General features: G+C 39.9%; 1 protein-coding gene across 3 annotated transcripts in view; it reads right to left on the bottom strand.

Annotated features, from left to right (window-relative positions):
- Window positions 1–20,023, bottom strand: part of COL19A1 (collagen type XIX alpha 1 chain) — a 1,587,177-nt gene that overhangs the window by 1,547,033 nt on the left and 20,121 nt on the right. For all 3 annotated transcript variants that reach the window (XM_073675502.1, XM_073675503.1, XM_073675504.1), the window contains exon 2: window positions 9,946–10,062. In XM_073675502.1, the coding sequence (XP_073531603.1) occupies window positions 9,946–10,024 (79 nt within the window). In that variant the 5' untranslated portion in view covers window positions 10,025–10,062. The remainder of the gene's footprint in view (window positions 1–9,945; window positions 10,063–20,023) is intronic.

The following is a 20,023-nucleotide window of genomic DNA, read 5'->3' as shown; positions in this document are numbered from 1 at the left end:
TCGCTATCATTACCATTATCAATAAATGTACATGCAGCTCACGTCCACTATAATCAAACTTGGTGGCACATGTGTAACGATCATACTAATTACAATGTCCTTTAGATACTTGTAACATCTAAATCATTCTTATAGGCTTGTCTTCCATTATGGTGATCTACTGATCACTGCAGATCTGACTTCTGAACCCTACACTAATTGGCTGTTATTATTACCAATGGAAAATGTGGCTTAATATGCAATGGAAATATAATATTACATGTGACGCGCCCCCTGGGCCATATTCTTTAGGGGAATACCCGGAGCCGGATCAGATGGGAGTTGTAGTCTTCCGAGTGGCTGTGACCCGGTCCGTGCCCAGGGTGTCAAACTCAGTTGTATGTGGCAGTCCTACAGATGTTATTAAGTTCTTAATGTCGACTACGCCACCCGTTGTATTGCGGTCACTACGGCCGCCGCTGCAGCAGGGTCCGCTGAGGCTGATGGTGTTGGTGCAGCTTTTGATGGTATAACCCCCAACGGGTGGGGTATAGCCTCAGGGGGTCAGGTGCAGAGGATGGGGGTTGTGGTGGTGCAGCGTAGATGTTAAATGATGACAGAGTCGGGTTGTGCAGTTTAGGGTATTTACTCACTGCTGATGTTCCGGTCACTCCAGCTTCAAGTGACCACCCGAGCCGTGCTGCGTCCACCAGGTCCTGGATCCAGCAAACCCCCAAACAAGTCCGGAGCGTGGCCCTGAGCTCTCCTTCTGTCCTTTCCTCTGGCCGTCCCCACTAGTGATCCACCTAGGTCCAGCTCCCTCGGGCCTTCTGTTGGGAGACCCTTGGCCTTGGGTTCCCTGACCCTCCACGTGGTCTGCCTTCGGGGTGGATGTGGTGGGTGGCCGTGGCAGACGCTGCCCACGGCCTCCGGTCTCTGGCTAGGGTGTGCTTTTGCCCCCACCAGTTTGGGCTCCGGTACCCTATTGCCGACTCTTCACCCGGGGATTGAATTTGGGTTCTTAGAGTCCTTTCTTTTTACCCCCTCTGGGTCTCTCTTTCTTCTCCTCTCTCACTCTGGCTCAGGCCGCTCTGCTCCTCTGCTCTCTTTCACTCCTCTGCAAAGGCTGACTGACTGACCCTGATCTTTGATGGTGCCCACCTTAAATACTCCCTCTATGTGTGAGCTCAGGTGACCAGCACCCAATGAGCTCCTAACTTTACCCAGGCTGCTCCCCCTATCTGCCCCTACACTACTTGGGATGTACCACCCCCCTCCCACTCCAGCCAGGAACAGACTCGGTAGTACCTGCACATTTCTAAGTGGGAGTACCGTTGGTCTGTTCCCCGGAAATGGGATGTGTGTAGTGCATGCAGCCTACCGAGCTCAGTTCCACTCTCCATCCTTATCCGGGAGTGGAATATCACACCTCTGGGTTGAGGTGCAATACCCCTGTAGCAGCCGAATCCTCAGGGTGCTACACATGCAATGTCAATATCAATGTAATACAGGTATTGGTCAAATCCATCAGAGCAAAAGTTTTGGCTTTTAGTGACCAAATGGTCTGGACGATAAAGGGAGGGCTTGAGTGCTACACTTTTCCCTGATGTACAAATTCCCAAATCAGACAACACCTTTTGAGAGAGGGAAAAGATGATTTATCAGAATTCTGCAATAAATGCAATCAAGGTAAAAAACTAACACATTTTAACTTGCCCTGCAATATGCTTATGGAAATTCCAAGGAGAGAATTAAGAACTATTCATCATATGAGGGATTTTTAAGTCACTTTTATTTTTGGTTTTGTGGTATCCGTTTATGGCATTTTTTTTGCACCACATTCTTCAAATTGGCCCCCGAGGTTCATGCTTTTTGAGCAAAATAGAAAAATGCTCTTTATTTTTGTTTTTAACCTGTTTTGCGTCATTTTAGCTCAAAAAGTCGCATTTTCCGTTAATATGTCTCAAAATGTTTGCAACCGTTACAGACCTAAATAAACAGTAGTATTAATACACGTATAAAATAAATTGTAAAAAGGTTCAAATTAAAGGAAGACCATGGTGCAAATGAAAAAAAGTAAAAAAAAAAAAAGCTAGACAAAAATATGAGCAAAAAAATTCAGGCCCTATGATTTTATGTTATACTATTATGGGATTTAATGGAATTTAACATATTTTCTACAAGTATACATTGTAATTAAGTCAATAATTATGTAAGACACTGCAAATTCAATTGACAATACAGAAATTCCACATATTAACATAGTAGGCACTGATGAAAATTACTTCAAGAAAGTTATTCTCCTTACCTAGAACAACTAATATACTGTAAACCAGTGATAAGCAAGACAAGCAGGACGAAAGAGTACCATGGGGAAAGAGGTTAATAAAGAATGTATGATTTCAGGGTCTCTCTGGACACATATTGTGAGATGAGAAATAAAAATGCAGTAAAAACAGCAAAACTGCAATAATTATTTGCAGGGACAACATGTATTATGAAGGTGACCTTATTCAGGCTGAAACACTGAGGATTTGAAGATCTATAAAAAATTTGAAGAAGAAAAAAAGTATATGGCTTAGATATACCATTACTTTGTCCTTCATGTAAAATACATTACACCTTAGGAAGCCCATTTTAATAACAGCAAAACATCATGTCCTTCTAAATACAGTGAACATCAGAGAAAGCCTCCCGTATACTATTTTCAATGCCATTTTTTACACTACTACAATTTAGGTTTTGATCACTAGCTCCCATACAAGGCCAGGTAATCCTAAAGGAGCTCAGTTATGATCCCTGCAACATATGTCTAATTTTACCCAGATGAAATGTTTCATTTTAAAAATGATCTTTCCTTAGAAGAATAGGAAATTGGGATTAATTCTCTGACATACAGGTGAGTCAGCAACTGAGTTAGTAAAACTGTGCTTATCTATATCATGTAGAAGTACAAATCTCTCAATCCAATCTAACCTGAGGCATATGTCTAATGATAATAATAATTTCTTCTTTCTAAAAAGGATAATGAAAGGTAATACATCTACTTTCCGAAAACATTTGACATGTCCTAGAGCAGTGTTCACCAACTCCAGTACTCAAGAGCCACCAACAGGTCATGTTTTCAGGATTTCCTTACTATTGCCAAGGTTATAGAATTATTGCCTGTGCAGGTACTGCAATTGTCACCTGTGCCATACTAAAGAAATCCTGAAAACATGACCTGTTGGTGGCTCTTGAGGACTGGAGTTGGGGAACCCGGTCCTACAAATTTCAGAAGTTTTTGTCAACGGGGTCTGAGTGCTGAGACCCCCTCTAATCACTACAATGAAGGCTTAGAAGCAACCAGCCAAGCACTGTTCTCTTCTTAGACTGAAGACTACAGAGCAGCGCTCAACTTGAATTCTTCTGCCATGTCACTTTTGAGATCAGTGGAGATTTTGGCACCAGAAACTCAAAATTGACATTCCTCTTTGAGTTGTATAAAATGTTCTACAAGTGGTGTTAAGATCAAAAAGAAGACAATGCAGAGTCATGCATGACTTTCAGACTATAGTCAACCCATACCCGCAATTTTAGGACCACATTATAGAAGACATACAGTTGTATATTCTAACACCTGTTAACATCTTGTCTTCTTCAAGAAGCAACAATTAAAGTTTACTTCAGCATGCAATCCATATAGTCATATCATACTGTAGTAAAAATAAAACAACTACATGAGTATAAGGAGCAATATATAAGGGGCCCAAAATGCACCAATAAATTCAAGAATGCCTATATAGAAATGTGCAAGGTTCAAAATCAATAAAAAATATATTCTTCATTGGATAACAAAATAATTAAAAACATAAAATAGACACATAAAATACTAAAGGTAGGTAGGTGATAATAACAAAACTCCCTTGTGTGAATATTAGAAATCAATACAGAGTTATATTATGTACAGTCACAGTATTGAGGACAGATACTCAAAGGTTACAAGCCAAAATAGCTAGTGCTGTATAAGTTAAGGCCCTTTAAGGTACTTACAGATAAACAGGGAGTGAGCGATGACATATAAGTACACATAATGATAAAAATGCACAGTGGCGTTGAGTACAATTTACCTATCAATGAAAATGCACCCGACGCGCGTTTTGCATCAAGTTTTGTCACACTGTCCTCATCTGAAGGCTAATTCTACATAAAAACTTTCTATTTTGTAAGAGTTTGGGATAAAATAGAGTTCTAGTGAAATGGTCATGATTTTCCTGTCCAAGTCCAACCCTAAATTGAAGTAATTATGAGTAGTATGAAAAATCTGAACAAGCGCTCGTTCAGATGACTGTATTATCAGTCCACGGAAAAATTGTTGCATGCCCGAGTTAGACGAAATATTAAGATCACACTTGGTCATGCAAACCAAAGAGTCAGTGGAAACCATTGGTCTGCACTCAGATTAAATCTGATTTCCATGGACTGACTGAATGGAGAAAATGGAGAAATTATTTTTTTTCTCCTCATCCGAGGGAATCGGATCACACTATGATCACACTCTGATAAGAGTTTGAGCAGAGTGTAATTTGCATCATCGACCCAATTCTCTCAGATTAGAGAATACACGGTTGTCGGCACATAGCTTAAAGCGGTCTCCTAAGTCTGGAACTTAACAAGATCTTGAGAAGAAGTTGGGTTACAGGAAATTATTGGCAACATACAGAGTATCCAATATTCGTAGATTACTCCCCGTTTCACCCCCGCCTCCCCCCTCTGCCAAGCCCTTCACTGGCTCCCCATTGCGCTGAGATCACGGTTCAAAACCTTAACCCTAACATACAAGGCCATACATAACCTGTCCCCTCCCTACATCTCCGACCTGGTGTCCAGACATGTCCCCCCACGCGATCTTCGCTCCTCTCAAGAACTTCTCCTCTTCTCCCCTCTCATTTCCTCCTCCCACAACCGCCTACAAGACTTCTCTTGTGCATCCGCCATACTCTGGAACTCTCTCCCCCATCACATATGACACTCCCCTACCCTGGGAACCTTCAAGAAAAACCTAAAGACCCACCTCTTCCTTCAGGCCTACAGCCCACACTGAGACCCATCCGCTACACCATCTCACCCTCTCCTCTCCCCTTCCTCCTGTCTCCCCACCCACCCCCTATAGACTGTGAGCCTTCGTGGACAGGACCCCCTGCCCTACTGTACCAGTGCGCCTCGTTCGATGTTTCATGTTCGTGTCCCTGTCTGCCCCTACACTTGTAAAGCGCCATGGAACCTAATGGCGCTATATAAATATTTAATAATAATAATACTCACTGTACATGTAACATCAGGCACTATAACCTCCATGTAATCGTTACATGAGTACTAATACCAAGGATATAACTAGAACTGACAATACCCTGTAACAGTATTTTGAAGGGCCTTTTGGGAATTGCTTACAGTGACAGCCATGAATACAAATAAACAAACAAAACAGAAAAACTAATACATGATTGAATTATAGTATATAGGGCAAATCATGGATAGAAGAAAGCATCTAAAAACAGGCAAACATCATAATTGACACAATTGACAATCAGGGCTTAAAAATAGGAAATACACTAGACTGCGGGAAAATCTACTGTTTTATCACGTATTTCGCTATTATTTTACACAAAATAAAATTTAGATTTGTGATATTTATTTCTATAAAAAAATTATATTGCCCTGTGTATTTATGGTGAATTTAAAAAATAACATCAATTGCAAATGGTGCAAAGCAAAATTAACACTTTAGGTGATGTTCAGATGAGAAGATAAATAATTATCAAGAAAAAAACTGAGAATTTATCAGTTTTTCCATCTGTGTGCCATAAGTATGCATGTTTCTTACATCTGTACGACATTCAGATGACTTTGGCTTAATATTATATTTCATATTGATGTATAAAACAAATACATTGGCTGATCTGAAAAAATGGATCAGACAATTGAGTGCTGCAAGTTTTTGAAGTGGACCATCAGTCTGTGTGTAAGAACATTTATGTGAACTACTTCATTGACTTGCACTCGATCATGTGCTGTCGCTTGCTATCTGTTTTTGCATTCGGACTGAGCACAGACATATAATAAGCGTAACTGAACAAGTCCCTAAAGTGTTTTTTCATTTGCATCACTGTTGTGATTGGTTCTAGCAGTCACATGCTCTAGTTGTGATATTACCACAAGACATCACTGCAGTGGTGATGTCACAGCTTTGTATGTGACCGCTCTAGTCAATGACTGGTCATAGCAGTGATGACTTCACAAAAGAGGTGGGCTTGAGGGACAGGATGCTTGCAGACAAAAAAAGGAAAAACACTTCAAAGTGATCCTGCGATGAAATATAAAAATTCTTCGATACATGGAAACCATACAGTCAATATACCAATGTAGATCTCTTATTTATTGATCTTGCTGCCACTCATGCATTGTGTTGTAGAAGCAAAAATACCAAGGAATTATCATGCAGACAATCAACCCTAAGCCAAGTCCACTATTCAATGGTAGTATACAGCAAAAAATGAAAAACTTAATACATAACCTTTACTGTGCTATGTATATTTAAAATTGCACAGATCTAAAAACAAGACACACAAAACAGGGTGTATCCGGATGATCTCATTTACGGTAACGCCCAGAATGATGCGTCATACCCGGTGGAATTGAAAGCCCGCCAGCGTTCCACATCCCTCCGAGCTGCATCACATCCGTACTACGTATCATATCCGGAGATGCGAGGAAACGTGTCGGGAGGCACCTTTTAGGGTCAATCCAGGGCTGACTAGAGACCTAGGGTCAGCTTTGGACTACCCTTGTTAGGGCAGGAGTCTTGGGGTAATGGGGTCAGCCACAATAGGTCATTGCTCAATTCTTTGACCACTGTCATTGTCTGTCCTATACAATGACTCGGGCTCTTTAATTTTTACAGGTTTTGTGTATCTTATTTGTTTTTGGTTTTTTTTCCATTTTAAATATACATAGTAAAGGCTATGTTTTAAGTTTCATATTTTTTGCTGCATACCACTCATGCATTCTGGTCTCCTGTTTTTATCTTCACAAAATGTTGACCACAGTCTTTTTGCCTATTGAGATGAGCCAATAAATTGAAAACAAGCCAATAAACAGATAATGAGCTTGTTGCCTTCCTTTTAAACAGGTCAGCAACTATCTAACAAGCAAACAAAACTCTCGTTCGTCAGGTTTAATTAATTTTAAATCAGATTAAAAATAATCTTTATAAGCAGCTTGTAGAAAGCTGATCAGCAGTCATTTAATAGTCTAGATGAGCCCATCTAAAGTGTTTCTGAGGAACCCTGCAGCAAGCCCCGGTTCACTGCACTCTGATGGACCTGAGAAGAGGACACCTAATGGATGGGCTTGACTATCAAGGGACAATAAAAGGGTGTGAATTCCCAAGCTACTGTAGTTAAGCTTTTTAAAAAAATGGAAAATTACAACTCTATCACAATATATTCAAGAGTAAGTAGTCTGTAAAATATATATATAACTTAATATATTGTATTTCATAAATTGTATTCAATAAATATCAACAATGCCAAAGCATTAAAAACTCACTTTATTATAAAATTAATGATGATCTGTGTATAGTACAGTTTGGCCAATTGCAACCCTTATCATTTATTTTATAGTAAAACACTAATACTTTGCTTTATATCATCAGTACCCTAATAGGCAATATCACTAAACCACTATAGAGCGATTTTCCTCCCAGCAGTCTTTCCCTTTTTATTACATCATAGCTCTACAGCAGCCTTAACAGCAGCTGCTTGGCACAGTTCATTCATATTCAGCTTGTTATCCACAGACATCCTCAATGTTAATCCATCATGGCACACTGGCTTATTAGTCACATAAAACGAGAAAAATGCTTAATGTGGGCATGAATCCTCTGGTATGGGAGACAAGCAGAATAGATGGTCATTTTGACATTTTAGAACACATTCCAATATAATATTGTTATTCAATTTATTTTAACATCGTAGCTGCTTGAGATATGTCCACAACAGTATGCTGTAGGATGTGTTTATTTCCAGATGATAAGAAAAAAATGATTCCGAAGTGGTAAAGTATGGCCGAGAAAAATCCCAGCACAATCCTAGTTCTGCAGCTGGTTATCTATAAGAGATAAATCCAATTAAGTGCAACTTTTAAGGGTCTAAATTTGCAAATTGTCCCAAAGGTTCTATATTCAGGCATGCTTATAAATATTCCCCACACTTTCTCAATAATAAAGGAACTTCTGTTACTAGCTTTTTGGCTGGTTCTTATATTTACAATAACAGTACACATGCATTACGTAGCAGTTTTTTGGATATTCCACATATTTTTATTTTCCCATAATCCTAAAGCATTTATGGACGAGATGTATTATAGACGCCTGCGTACCCGCGTCTTTTTTTGCAGCAGAAGACGCTCCAGTAACATGTCAGTGGTTTTCTTCAAGAGTCGTTTCTGAAGGTGCCAATTTTAAAGGGGTTTTCCCATGAACAAAGTTAAGTTTAATCAATAGATCTTGGAATAATAATAATTTCCACAACTGGATTTCTTTAAAAAAAATGTTCTTGTGCTGAGATAATCTTATAAATGTGCCCCTGCTGTATATTGTGTAATGGGTGTGTCTGACCATACAGGAACATGGTCTGATCATACCACATCTCCTGGGCAGGGGAGGATGCAAAAGAGTATACAGACATTACAGCAGAGGATTACAGCGGATTCTTTCTTTGAGGTAAAACATTTTTTAAAAACTGGCAGGGAAAAGTTTTATCTCACAAAAAGAATCAGCTGTGATCCCCCTGCTGTAATGTCTGTATACTCTTTTGCATCCTCCCCTGCCAGGAGATGTGGTATGATCAGACCATGTTCCTGCATGGTGAGACACAGTCATTACACAGTACACAGCAGGGGCACATTTATAAGATTATCTCAGCGCAGGAACATTTTTTTGAAACACATCCAGTTGTGGAAATTATTATTCCAAGATCTATTGATTAAAATCAACTTTAAAATTAACTTTGTTCATGGGAAAACCTCTTTAACTCCATATAGCATATTTACAGCTTCCAAGTAGAAGCCCCAGAAGAGTGAACCGGTCACTTCTTTTAGTCTCTTAACAGCTTTTGAAGCCTGAAGCAGTAAAAAGAAGTTGCAAAAGACGGAACATTTGCATGGCAAGTTGTTTTGACATTGTTGTGCATATGTTCATCCTTTTTGGCGTTTTAGACAGAATCTGCCTGAAAAATATGTTGTATGCACATAAACTAATGTGGTTTCCTTTCATTCACTTCAATAGGGAAATACCAAAGAATTAAAAACTAGCAATCAAAGATTTTACATGAGGAAATGTGTATCCATTTGTGTGAGTGAATCGAATGTGATAGTACTGTGATTTTTTGCTTCATCACTGCTGGTATGTATGAAAGCCCCTGGAGGTCATGTTCCCATGCAATGCAAAATAGAGATGATCTAAAAGCTGCAGCACAATACATGTGTCTTTTGCGCATAATTTGCTGTGAACCTTGCCAGGTAATTAACCTTTTACCCTATTTTACTGTGGACAGTGCAAGGATTTCAGGATTGTCGTTAAATCTGTTACAAAATAAAAAATATATAAAATCTACATCACATAAGACATGCTCCACGTCTGGGAATCTGAAGCATGCCCTCAAATTTGCACTGAGTTTTTTCCACTACATACACATGGAGGATATGATATTAATTTGTACTGGTGCGACTGCTAGGACAGAGTTCCAATTGTCACACTCCCTAAAATTACGGCCATGGAATCAACGTAGCAAAGTTTTAGTCAGTATGATTTTGTCTAACTAGGATCTTTGGCTGAGTGGTACATGAATCTAAGATAATAATAATATTTCAGAAATCATTCCAAAATAATGGCACAAAAAAACAAGACAATAGACAAATATTGAGTACCTGTCCTATTGTTGACGGCCATTGCAGATAAGCAAGGCACCATAGCAACACAAACGATCCAGAATAAAACAGGCTTCATTCTGAAGAGGAATCATGTGATCCACCATCCAAATAAATCTGCGGGAAAATAAATAGATAGTTCATCAATATTGAATTTTTAATAGAACTTCATAAATAGTATCATTTTGTTGTGAACAATGATTTTAATGAAAAAGACCATAAAACACACTGGAACATTTGGAAATGAATTTGGGAAATACAATTTTCATAATTACTATGCAATTTAGTGAAAATTACAAATAACAAAACAGCAATAATTGAATGTAAATAATAAATCATAAATATGTCAATTGTAAAGTAAAGAAGAAAATGTAATTATTGGATAGTTGCATAATTCACATACAATTTTGTTTTCTCCACGGGGTTCTTTTTTCCAATTAGCTCACACAGTTGTACAGCAAAACTCTTGCTGTATATTCTACAAATTTAAAAACTCACAGCAGCTACTGTAGGTGCAGAGATAATCACTGTATAAGCAGGTCCATAGGATACAATCATTATCTGGCTGATCTACTTCATAACGTTTTCTGATTTGATCACCATTATTGCAATAATCATAGAGTGTTGGAATCTGAATCCCGTTACAGAGTAAAGAAGTCATTTATTTTATTGGAACTGGAATCAATTTTTTCTTTAGCTTGTATAATGTTAGAAATATATGAGGTGGAATTTTCCCCATAGCGTGCCATCAAAAAGTTAAATTAGCAAAGATCTGCAAACTGTGACACGGGTTACTTGAACCTGGCAGAAAAAAAATACGAACCTTAAATGCGCATTACCTTTAAATTGCACCATACACTTCACCATGTCACTACGACCTTGCAACACGCATGCCCCAGCCCAGAGTGTATGACTAGGCCCAGGATTTCAAAGCACAAGCACATTGTAAACTTGTAATGTCATGACATCACAATATGCGCCGCAATCTTACGACAGACATTAGAGGCCGGGACTGGCTGTGATTAGGTCCAGAAAGACCCTGAACATGTAAGAGTCATCCCATGCCTAGTCTCGGTCTGAAGTCCCAGCCTAACAAGAAAATATACATCTTGCGGTAAGAAAATGCGCTGCGGACCATTCGGAGGACAGTGTACAGCTGGGGTCAGGGGTGAAGAATTGGTTGTTTCTTATTTCTACATCTTAGTTACAGTGGCATGTAAAAGTTTGGGCACCCCTGGTCAAAATTACTGTTTTTGTGAAAAGTTAAGCAAGTTAAAGATGAAATGATCTCTAAAAGGGCTAAAGTTAAAGATGTCACATTACCTCTGTATTTTAGGCAAAGAATAACAGATATATATATAGATATATTATATATCTATATATACACACCGTATTTTTCGGATTATAAGACGCACTTTTTTCCCCCCAAATTTGGAAGGAAAAAGGGGGTGCATCTTATAATGAGAACTTTCGGTATTTTACCTGAGGGGGCGGCGTCGGATTGGGGTTCCAGAAACAGGAGGTAGGCAGCGGTAGCGGGCTGATGCAGCGGTCCCACCCTCAGAAGAAGTGTCAGTGATTCAAGGCGGTGGTGGTGGCAGCAGAAGCTGGGCGAGTTCAGCGGGGTGCTGCTGTGGCCCCGTCCTCAGAAGTTGGCGGTGAGAGGAGGCGAGGTTCCCTATCCCGTACATAGCATTGACATAGCCCTGAGCTGTGCTTTGGTAAAATGGCTGCCGGAGCATGCGCAGATCAAGATCTCTAGAGACGAGATCTCATCTTCCGAGATCTCGTCTCCCAAGATCTCAATCTTCCTTGCAGATCCTCTCCAGTTCAGTCAGGTTGGATGGTAAACGTTGGTGGACAGCCATTTTCAGGTCTCTCCAGAGATGCTCAATTGGGTTTAGGTCAGAGCTCTGGCTGGACCAGTCAAGAATGGTCACAGAGTTGTTCTGAAGCCACTCCTTTGTTATTTTAGCTGTGTGCTTAGGGTCATTGTCTTGTTGGAAGGTAAACCATTGGCCAAGTCTGAGGTCCAGAGCACTCTGGAAGAGCTTTTTATCCAGAATATCTCTGTACTTGGCTGCATTTATGTTTCCTTCAATTGCAACCAATCGCCTTGTAACTACAGCTGAAAAACACCCCCATAGCATGATGCTGCCACCACCATGTTTCACTGTTGGGATTGTATTTGGAAGGTGATGAGAAGTGCTTGGTTTTCTCCACACATACTGCTTAGAATGATCACCAAAAAGTTCTATCTTCGTCTCATCAGACCAGAAAATCTTACTTCTCATAGTCTGTGAGCCCTTCATGTGTTTTTGAGGAAGCTCTATGCGGGCTTTCAAATGTCTTGCACTGAGGAGAGGCTTCCGTCAGGCCACTCTGCCATAAAAGCCCGACTGGTGGAGGGCTGCAGTGATAGTTGACTTTGTGGAACTTTCTCCCATCTTCCTGCTGCATCTCTGGAGCTCAGCCACAGTGATCTTGGGGTTCTTCTTTACCTCTCTCACCAAGGCTCTTCTCCCACGATTGCTCAGTTTGGCTGGATGGCCAGGTCTAGGAAGACTTCTGGTGGTCTCAAACTTCTTCCATTTAAGGATTATGGAGGCCACTGTGCTCTTAGGAACCTTGAGTAATGTAGAAATTCTTTTGTAACCTTGGCCAGATCTGTGCCTTGCCACAATTCTGTCTCTGAGCTCCTTGGGCAGTTCCTTTGAGCTTATGATTCTCATTTGGTCTGACATGCACGGTGAGCTGTGAGGTCTTATATAGACAGGTGTGTGCCTTTCCAAATCAAGTCCTATCAGTTTAATTAAACACAGCTGGACTCCCAATGAAGGAGTAGAACCATCTCAAGGAGGATCACAAGGAAATGGATGGCATGTGACTTAAATATGAGTGTCTGAGCAAAGGGTCTGAATACTTATGACCATGTGATATTTCAGTTTTTCTTTTTTAATACATTTTCAAAAATTTCTACATTTCTGTTTATTTTCAGTCAAGATGTGGTGCAGACTGTACTTTAATGAGAAAAAAAATGAACTTTTTAGAATTTACTAAATGGCTGCAGTGAAACAAAGTGAAAAATTTAAAGGGGTCTGAATACTTTCCGTACCCACTGTATATAGTTACACACGCACACATATATTTTTTAATATTGCCATTTTTTACATTTTAAAAATGACTAAAAGGAAAATGGGCCAATGCAAAAGTTTGTGTACCCTTGGAAACTTTCGTACTCCGATAACTTTGACAAAGGTTTCAGACCTTAATTAACCTGTTAGCATCATGGCTTATTCAATATCATCATTAGGAAAAGCCAAGTGATGAAAACTTCCCAGCCTTATAAAAACATAGCCTCCTCTACCCTTGTGCCAAAAAACAACCATGGGTTCTTCTAAGCAGGTGCCTAGTACTCTGAAAATTAAAATGGTGGAGGCCCGCAAAGCAGGAAAATTCATCACTAAGGAGAAGGCTATAAGAAGATAGCAAAGAGTTTTCAAGTTGCCTTTTCCTCAGCTCAAAATGTAATTAAGAAATGGCAACTAAAAAGGAGTAGAGGAGGTCGAGACAAGGTCTGGAAGACCAAGCAAAATTTCAGTGAGAACAGCTGGTAGGATTGCTAGAGAAGAAAATCAGAAATTGCCCCCCCCCCTTAACTGCAAAAGATCTTCAGAAAAAATTAGCACACTCTGGAGTTGTGTTACATTGTTCAACTGTTCAGAGACACTTGCACAAATATGTAAAGAGGAGAGAACAAGGCGCAATGGGTGACTCAGTATTGCAATTGTTAGAAGGGTGTGGGGATGGCTACTAACCTTATGAAGTTGTGCACCTCTGCACAACCCCAGTGTAAAGCTCCACAAGCTCAGCTCTGTTGGTGGCTGTCATCTATTTCCAGCGGCATTCACAGATCCTGATCTCTCGGTGGTGGATCACGTGGTCAGGTTAGTGGCATGTAACGCCGAGATGGACGCCCAGCTTAACCAACACCCCCGGCAGCGTTCCGGAGGGGTTAGGGCAGTGCAGCTTGGAAAACCAGGGTAGTAATTCTAATTAAATTCCTCCCACAGGTGAAAGAACAATAAATTAAAGGCAGCTCTACCGCACCCCAACAGGGGGAAAGGGACAATCAGTGAATATGAATAGCGGTACCAGAGCGCCAATAACAGGGCAAAAATATTAAAAGGACTGATTTATTAATACACGCAACACGTTTCGGTGGACACCACCACCTTCATCAGGTGAATATTGCCGAAGTTTTCGCACCGGACCATTTTCCTTTTTGTAATTTTTAAAATGTAAAAGATTAAAATATATATTTTTTGCCTAAAATAGAAATGAAATGTGTCATCTTTAACTTTAGCTCTTTTAGAAATCATTTCATCTTGAACTTGCTTAAGTGTTCACAATAACAGTAATCTTGACCAGGGGTGCGCAAACTTTTACATGCCACTGTAAATCTCTTTACATTTTTTCTTACATTTATTATGCTCTAGGGTCTCTCCAGACCACAGAGCATAATGAGGGAGATTCAATTTCTTGGATCATAAATTAGCTACGAATCAAATTTCCCAGTGAAATCCCTGTGACTTGGCAAATTTGAATATCATCAGATCCGTTCATCTCTAGTATACAATATACAGCTTCATAGGCTGATTCAGGACTTTTTTTCGTTCTTCTATGCCATGACTTGGCTTTAAGGAACATGCCTAGAAAAATGCTGTGATTTGGCAAATTTGAATATCATCAGATCCGTTCATCTCTAGTATACAATATACAGCTTCATAGGCTGATTCAGGACATTTTTTCATTCTTCTATGCCATGACTTGGCTTTAAGGAACATTCCTAGAAAAATTCATACAATTGCCCATATTTAAAAAAAAAACAAAGTATCCCTATTTTAGCCAAGGTGTAATTTAATTAGCTAATTTACTGGCGTATGTTGTGACAACTATAGACTGTATTTACCATTTTTAACCCATCACACCTTTTCTACTCCATAAACATTGTGGTAGAGATGCAAGACTTTTCTAAATTTTTTTATGATTTTTTAAAACATCGCAGTTCATAAATTTGTTTTAAACCTGGTTAAGCAATACGTTATTTCAGTTAACCCCTCTAGTTTTACAAACTGACAGGTATGGCGTAAATGGCTTTAAATTCAGGCACAAATGTTTAATAAACTTGTCTCCCAGCAGATAAGACACTATTTATTAACAGAGTCATTGTAGTGCTCTGGAAAGCAAAGAGAACATTTTATTTAATTTTTGTGCACATTAAAAACACTAAATTCGTCTTGTTTGTTTCAATCATCAATTTTGTTTGATCTGCCTGCTACTGGAAATATTTTACTTAAGTCAAAAGAAATCAAAGTCTCCAAGACCATCACTTTGCATGTGTGAGAGGTATGTCAGGCATTGCAATGCTTCTGCCTGGTGTAAACTGTAAAGCCACAACATGAGGACCAAGGAATAATGTGATTACATACAATATGCTGGTCAACTAAAACTAAAGGTGGCCAAACTGTACATACTAGAAGAACCCATCAATTTCAGTGGGATCGGATGATCTAATATTTCTGGTGTTATGGATATTCTCCCACAATGGCAGATGTGGGGAAGAGGAATGGTTACTTTGTTCTTAAGAAATATATGCCACTGCTTTAGGTCCTTGGTAGCAGCTTACTCCTCTCTTTCTGGTGAGAACTCTTGGGCGAGCTGAATGCACATGTGCATGGGAAGGTTGGGAGAAATAGCTATCGGCTGATTGAACATTTTGGCTATAGTTATGTAAGACAAAACCCAAGAAAAAAAAAAAAAGAGTATATACCCTACAGAAATTAAATAAGTGAATATTAATAGTACATATAAATAACAGTGTACTTAGTTAACAGTATTTTGATCAAAAAAAGCATAAAAGCCATCCTACCATGACAAGGTGTACCCATCCAGATGGTCCTAACCTGTCTCTAGCATTAAAACCTTACCACATGTGTCAAACAACCTCAATGTGAATAAGGGCAGAGCAGAACAAAGTCCCGACATAGACACCCATCCACATTTACAGTTTGATTGTCCTACTGCATTGCAGCCTGTAGGGTACATGAGCATTTCTCACAATAATGAAGTGACACTGTGTTGCATTGTGATAAAACTTTTACAAAAGAAGATCTATATGAGCAATTCTTGTCTCTAGAAATCTACCAGGAATGGCAGATTGCTACTATCAAACATATTTAGGTTATTCTCATGGGACCAAAAAGAATTACATTTGATCATGAAGTTCTGTATTTGAACTATCAAAATATAGTAAGTAGGGTCCGATTGCCAATTATATAACAATACAAACATTATCCAGTTTCTCTGTACTATATCACCACATTTGCTATGTGCTTTATGCTCGTATCTTACTCCTAAGGATAATGCTGAGTTCACTTTGCCCACCGCTCTTCCACCTGTTCACCATCAAAACAATCTTTCCTCCCCACAGGCATTCAGACTCAAGCAGTCAGACAGCGTGTCTCTGCCAACTGTCACTTGCTGCCATTATGCTTTTGTACTATACCGTAGACTAATATGCTATAGCTGACAGACATACTAGCACAACATTTTTCAATGCCCTGTAGAGAACGGATATCATATCTAGCTCTTCCTTCCTAATGAAAAACATATGTATTGTGCATAATCTATACTCAACTGTATGCTCTAGCTCTCACATGGCAATTCATAGGTTTACCTTCGGTGTAGCTTAGACAAATAAAATGCATTTAGCCTTCACTTCATGATCTTGTAAACTGGCAGAACCTTCAGAAAGATGCATCAATCAAAACAGAAAATGTTATATCATCTATACATTTTCTATTGTACATAGACTATCTTACTGTAAGTGCCACAATATGCTTTATTGACACATTTTGACAATCATATTCCACAGTGCTTTACATCATCACTGTCCCCATTGGGGCTCACAATCTACATTCCCTATCAGTATGTCTTTGTGTGTGGGTGGAAACTGCAGTACCTGGAGGAAACCCACACAAATTCCTTGCAGATGTTGTCCTGGGTGGAATTTGATGGTGGAATCCAGCGCTGCAAGCAACAGTGCTAACCACTAAGCCACCATGCTTTAACGTGACAGCGTGGCAAATACAGGATGTTCATGAGCGGAGGCAATTTTCTGGCGTGAACAAGTCGGAACCCCAAACACGAACAGAAATTTGAAATGCCGAACAAATTCGCTCAACACTAGTTATAATAAGAACCTGATTGCCACCCAGAAGAGTTGCTTTTCAAGACTGGTTTAATTTAGTTAAAAACATTTATCACTATGAGTGGATGCTACTAGCCTTGGCTAGTACTAACTGAATAACTGAACGAAACGGTAACAGATCTGTTTAATTTTGTCCCTCACTCTCCTAGTGGGTGGATGTGGTCGGCTTTGTTTATTTGTTTTTTTTCTCCTCTTTTTTTTTTTATTAAAATTGTTTTTATCCTCATAAAATATTGCAATCATCATATTGTATATCACTGTGTACTTACAATTGCTCATTTTGCCTTTCTACATAGCTAATTCTTCTCTGTTATCTACTCTATCATAACCGAAAAAAAGGAACTGGAGTATAAGTTGGTATGCATGCAAAATAGGAGCATGTTCACACTGGCCATTAAAGAGACAAAACCAAAGACAGAAACAAAATGAACATATGCCCTGCTGTAAGTAAATAAGTAAAAGCAATAGTGCATATAGATAATATAGGGTGCTTAGTAAACACCGTTTTTGAAGTGTAAAAGCCTTCCCACCAGCGTCAAGGTGTACCCAAATCAAGACTGTCTTAACCTCTAGTATTAAAACTCTATCATGTGTCAAAGTGGCGTCAGTGTGAATAAGGGCAGAGAAGGACCGGTTCCCAAATGAATACCGAGCAAATTTGAAGCTTTATAAACATTATGTCCAGCTCCAAGAAAGGGTGTCCACACCCTTACCTGCACTAAGTGCAGAAACCTGAAACTAAACCAAAAAAATTTACTGAAGTTAAAGTTGGTATGCATGCAAAATAGGAGCATGTTCACAATGCAATTGATCATTTTACCTTTCTTAATTCTTCACTTTTCTCTGCTCTATGTAGAAACGGGAAGTCTCTTGTCCCTGCACTTATCAATCTCATCTTCACCTCCTGACCCAGCTGCTCCCTTCTCTCCTCTGCCAGAGATTTTTGCAGTGACTCATGACTCATAAAAGTAAAATACATTTCCTATTTCTACATAAAGTTTAGAAGGACTCAGCTAATCAGTATTTAATCACATCATGTCATAGTCCTAATGGAAAAGAAAAGAATTAACTGTGTTGAAGGGCAAATAATGCTATATACACTGCTCAAAAAAAATAAAGGGAACACTTTAACAACAGAATATAACTACAAGTAAATCAAACTTCTGTGAAATCAAACTGTCCACTTGGGAAGCAACACTGATTGACAATCAATTTCACATGCTGTTGTGCAAATGGAATAGACAATAGATGGAAATTATTGCCAATTATCAAGACGCCGTCAATAAAGGAGTGGTTCTGCAGGTGGGGATCACAGACCACATCTCAGTACCAATGCTTTCTGGCTGATGTTTTGGTCACTTTTGAATGTTGGTTGTGCTTTCACACTCATGGTAGCATGAGACGGACTCTAAAACCCACAGAAGTTGCTCAGGTAGTGCAGCTCATCCAGGATGGCACATCAATGCGAGCTGTGGCAAGAAGGTTTGCTGTGTCTGTCAGCATAGTGTCCAGAGGCTGGAGGCGCTACCAGGAGACAGGCCAGTACACCAGAAGATGTGGAGGGGGCCGTAGGGGGGCAACAACCCAGCAGCAGGACCGCTACCTCCGCCTTTGTGCAAGAAGGAACAGGAGGAGCACTGCCAGAGCCCTGCAAAATGACCTCCAGCAGGCCACAAAAGTGCATGTGTCTGCACAAACGGTTAGAAACCGACTCCATGAGGGTGGTATGAGGGCCCGACGTCCACAGATGGGGGTTGTGCTCACAGCCCAACACCGTGCAGGACGATTTGCATTTGGCACAGAACACTAGGATTGACAAAGTCGCCACTGTCACGTCTGTCACACTGAGCACATGTGACAGACGTGACAGAGTCTGGAGACGCCGTGGAAATCGATCTGCTGCCTGCAATATCCTTCAGCATGACCAGTTTGGCAGTGGGTCAGTAATAGTGTGAGGTGGCATTTCTTTGGAGGGCCGCACAGTCCTCCATGTGCTCGCCAGAGGTAGCCTGACTGCCATTAGGTACCGAGAGGAGATCCTCAGACCCCTTGTGAGACCATATGCTGGTGCGGTTGGCCCTGGATTCCTCCTAATGCAGGACAATGCGAGACCTCATGTGGCTGGAGTGTGTCAGCAGTTCCTGCAAGATGAAGGCATTGAAGCTATGGACTGGCCCGCCTGTTCTCCAGACCTGAATCTGATTGAGCACATCTGGGACATCATGTCTCGCTCCATCCACCAACGTCACATTCCACCACAGACTGTCCAGGAGATGGCGGATGCTTTAGTCCAGGTCTGGAAGGAGATCCCACAGGAGACCATCCGCAACCTCATAAGGAGTCAGAATTTCAATAACAAAAATCTAAGATTAAGGTGACACAGAGTGTAGGGTATATAGTAATTATCTAAAACAGAATTCTATTCATAGATCTCTTGTCAAATAAAGTGGTAATTTGGGACATAGGAATCCCACGGACAAAAAAAATCAGATAAAGAACCTAGTAAGAACCTAGTCCCCAAACATTTTTTTTTCTGCTTGGAGAATTTCTATGCTATTTGCCTCTCTTGCATTCACATGTTTGTTAGTTTTTAAGTACAATTCAGCAGATATAATATTGCTTTATATACATAAATTGGTTTGTTTTCAGGACTAGATTTGTGTTCCAATCTCCATCTCGGTACAGCTTATCAGAAAGCAGAATGGCACTCAGCAGTCACAACTGCAAGGTTTGAGTAGATTCACTTGTGCCTGCTGAGCTCCAGAAAGTTATTTTCGGTAGCTGAAAATGTGCTCCTACATGTGA

The sequence above is a fragment of the Phyllobates terribilis genome, unplaced genomic scaffold (assembly GCF_046119375.1).
Source record: "Phyllobates terribilis strain yellow unplaced genomic scaffold, ASM4611937v1 Scaffold_3__8_contigs__length_932513732, whole genome shotgun sequence".
Lineage (NCBI taxonomy): Eukaryota > Metazoa > Chordata > Amphibia > Anura > Dendrobatidae > Phyllobates > Phyllobates terribilis.
The sequence above is the reverse complement of the archived record's forward strand: the minus strand, read 5'-3'. Positions and strand labels throughout refer to the sequence as shown.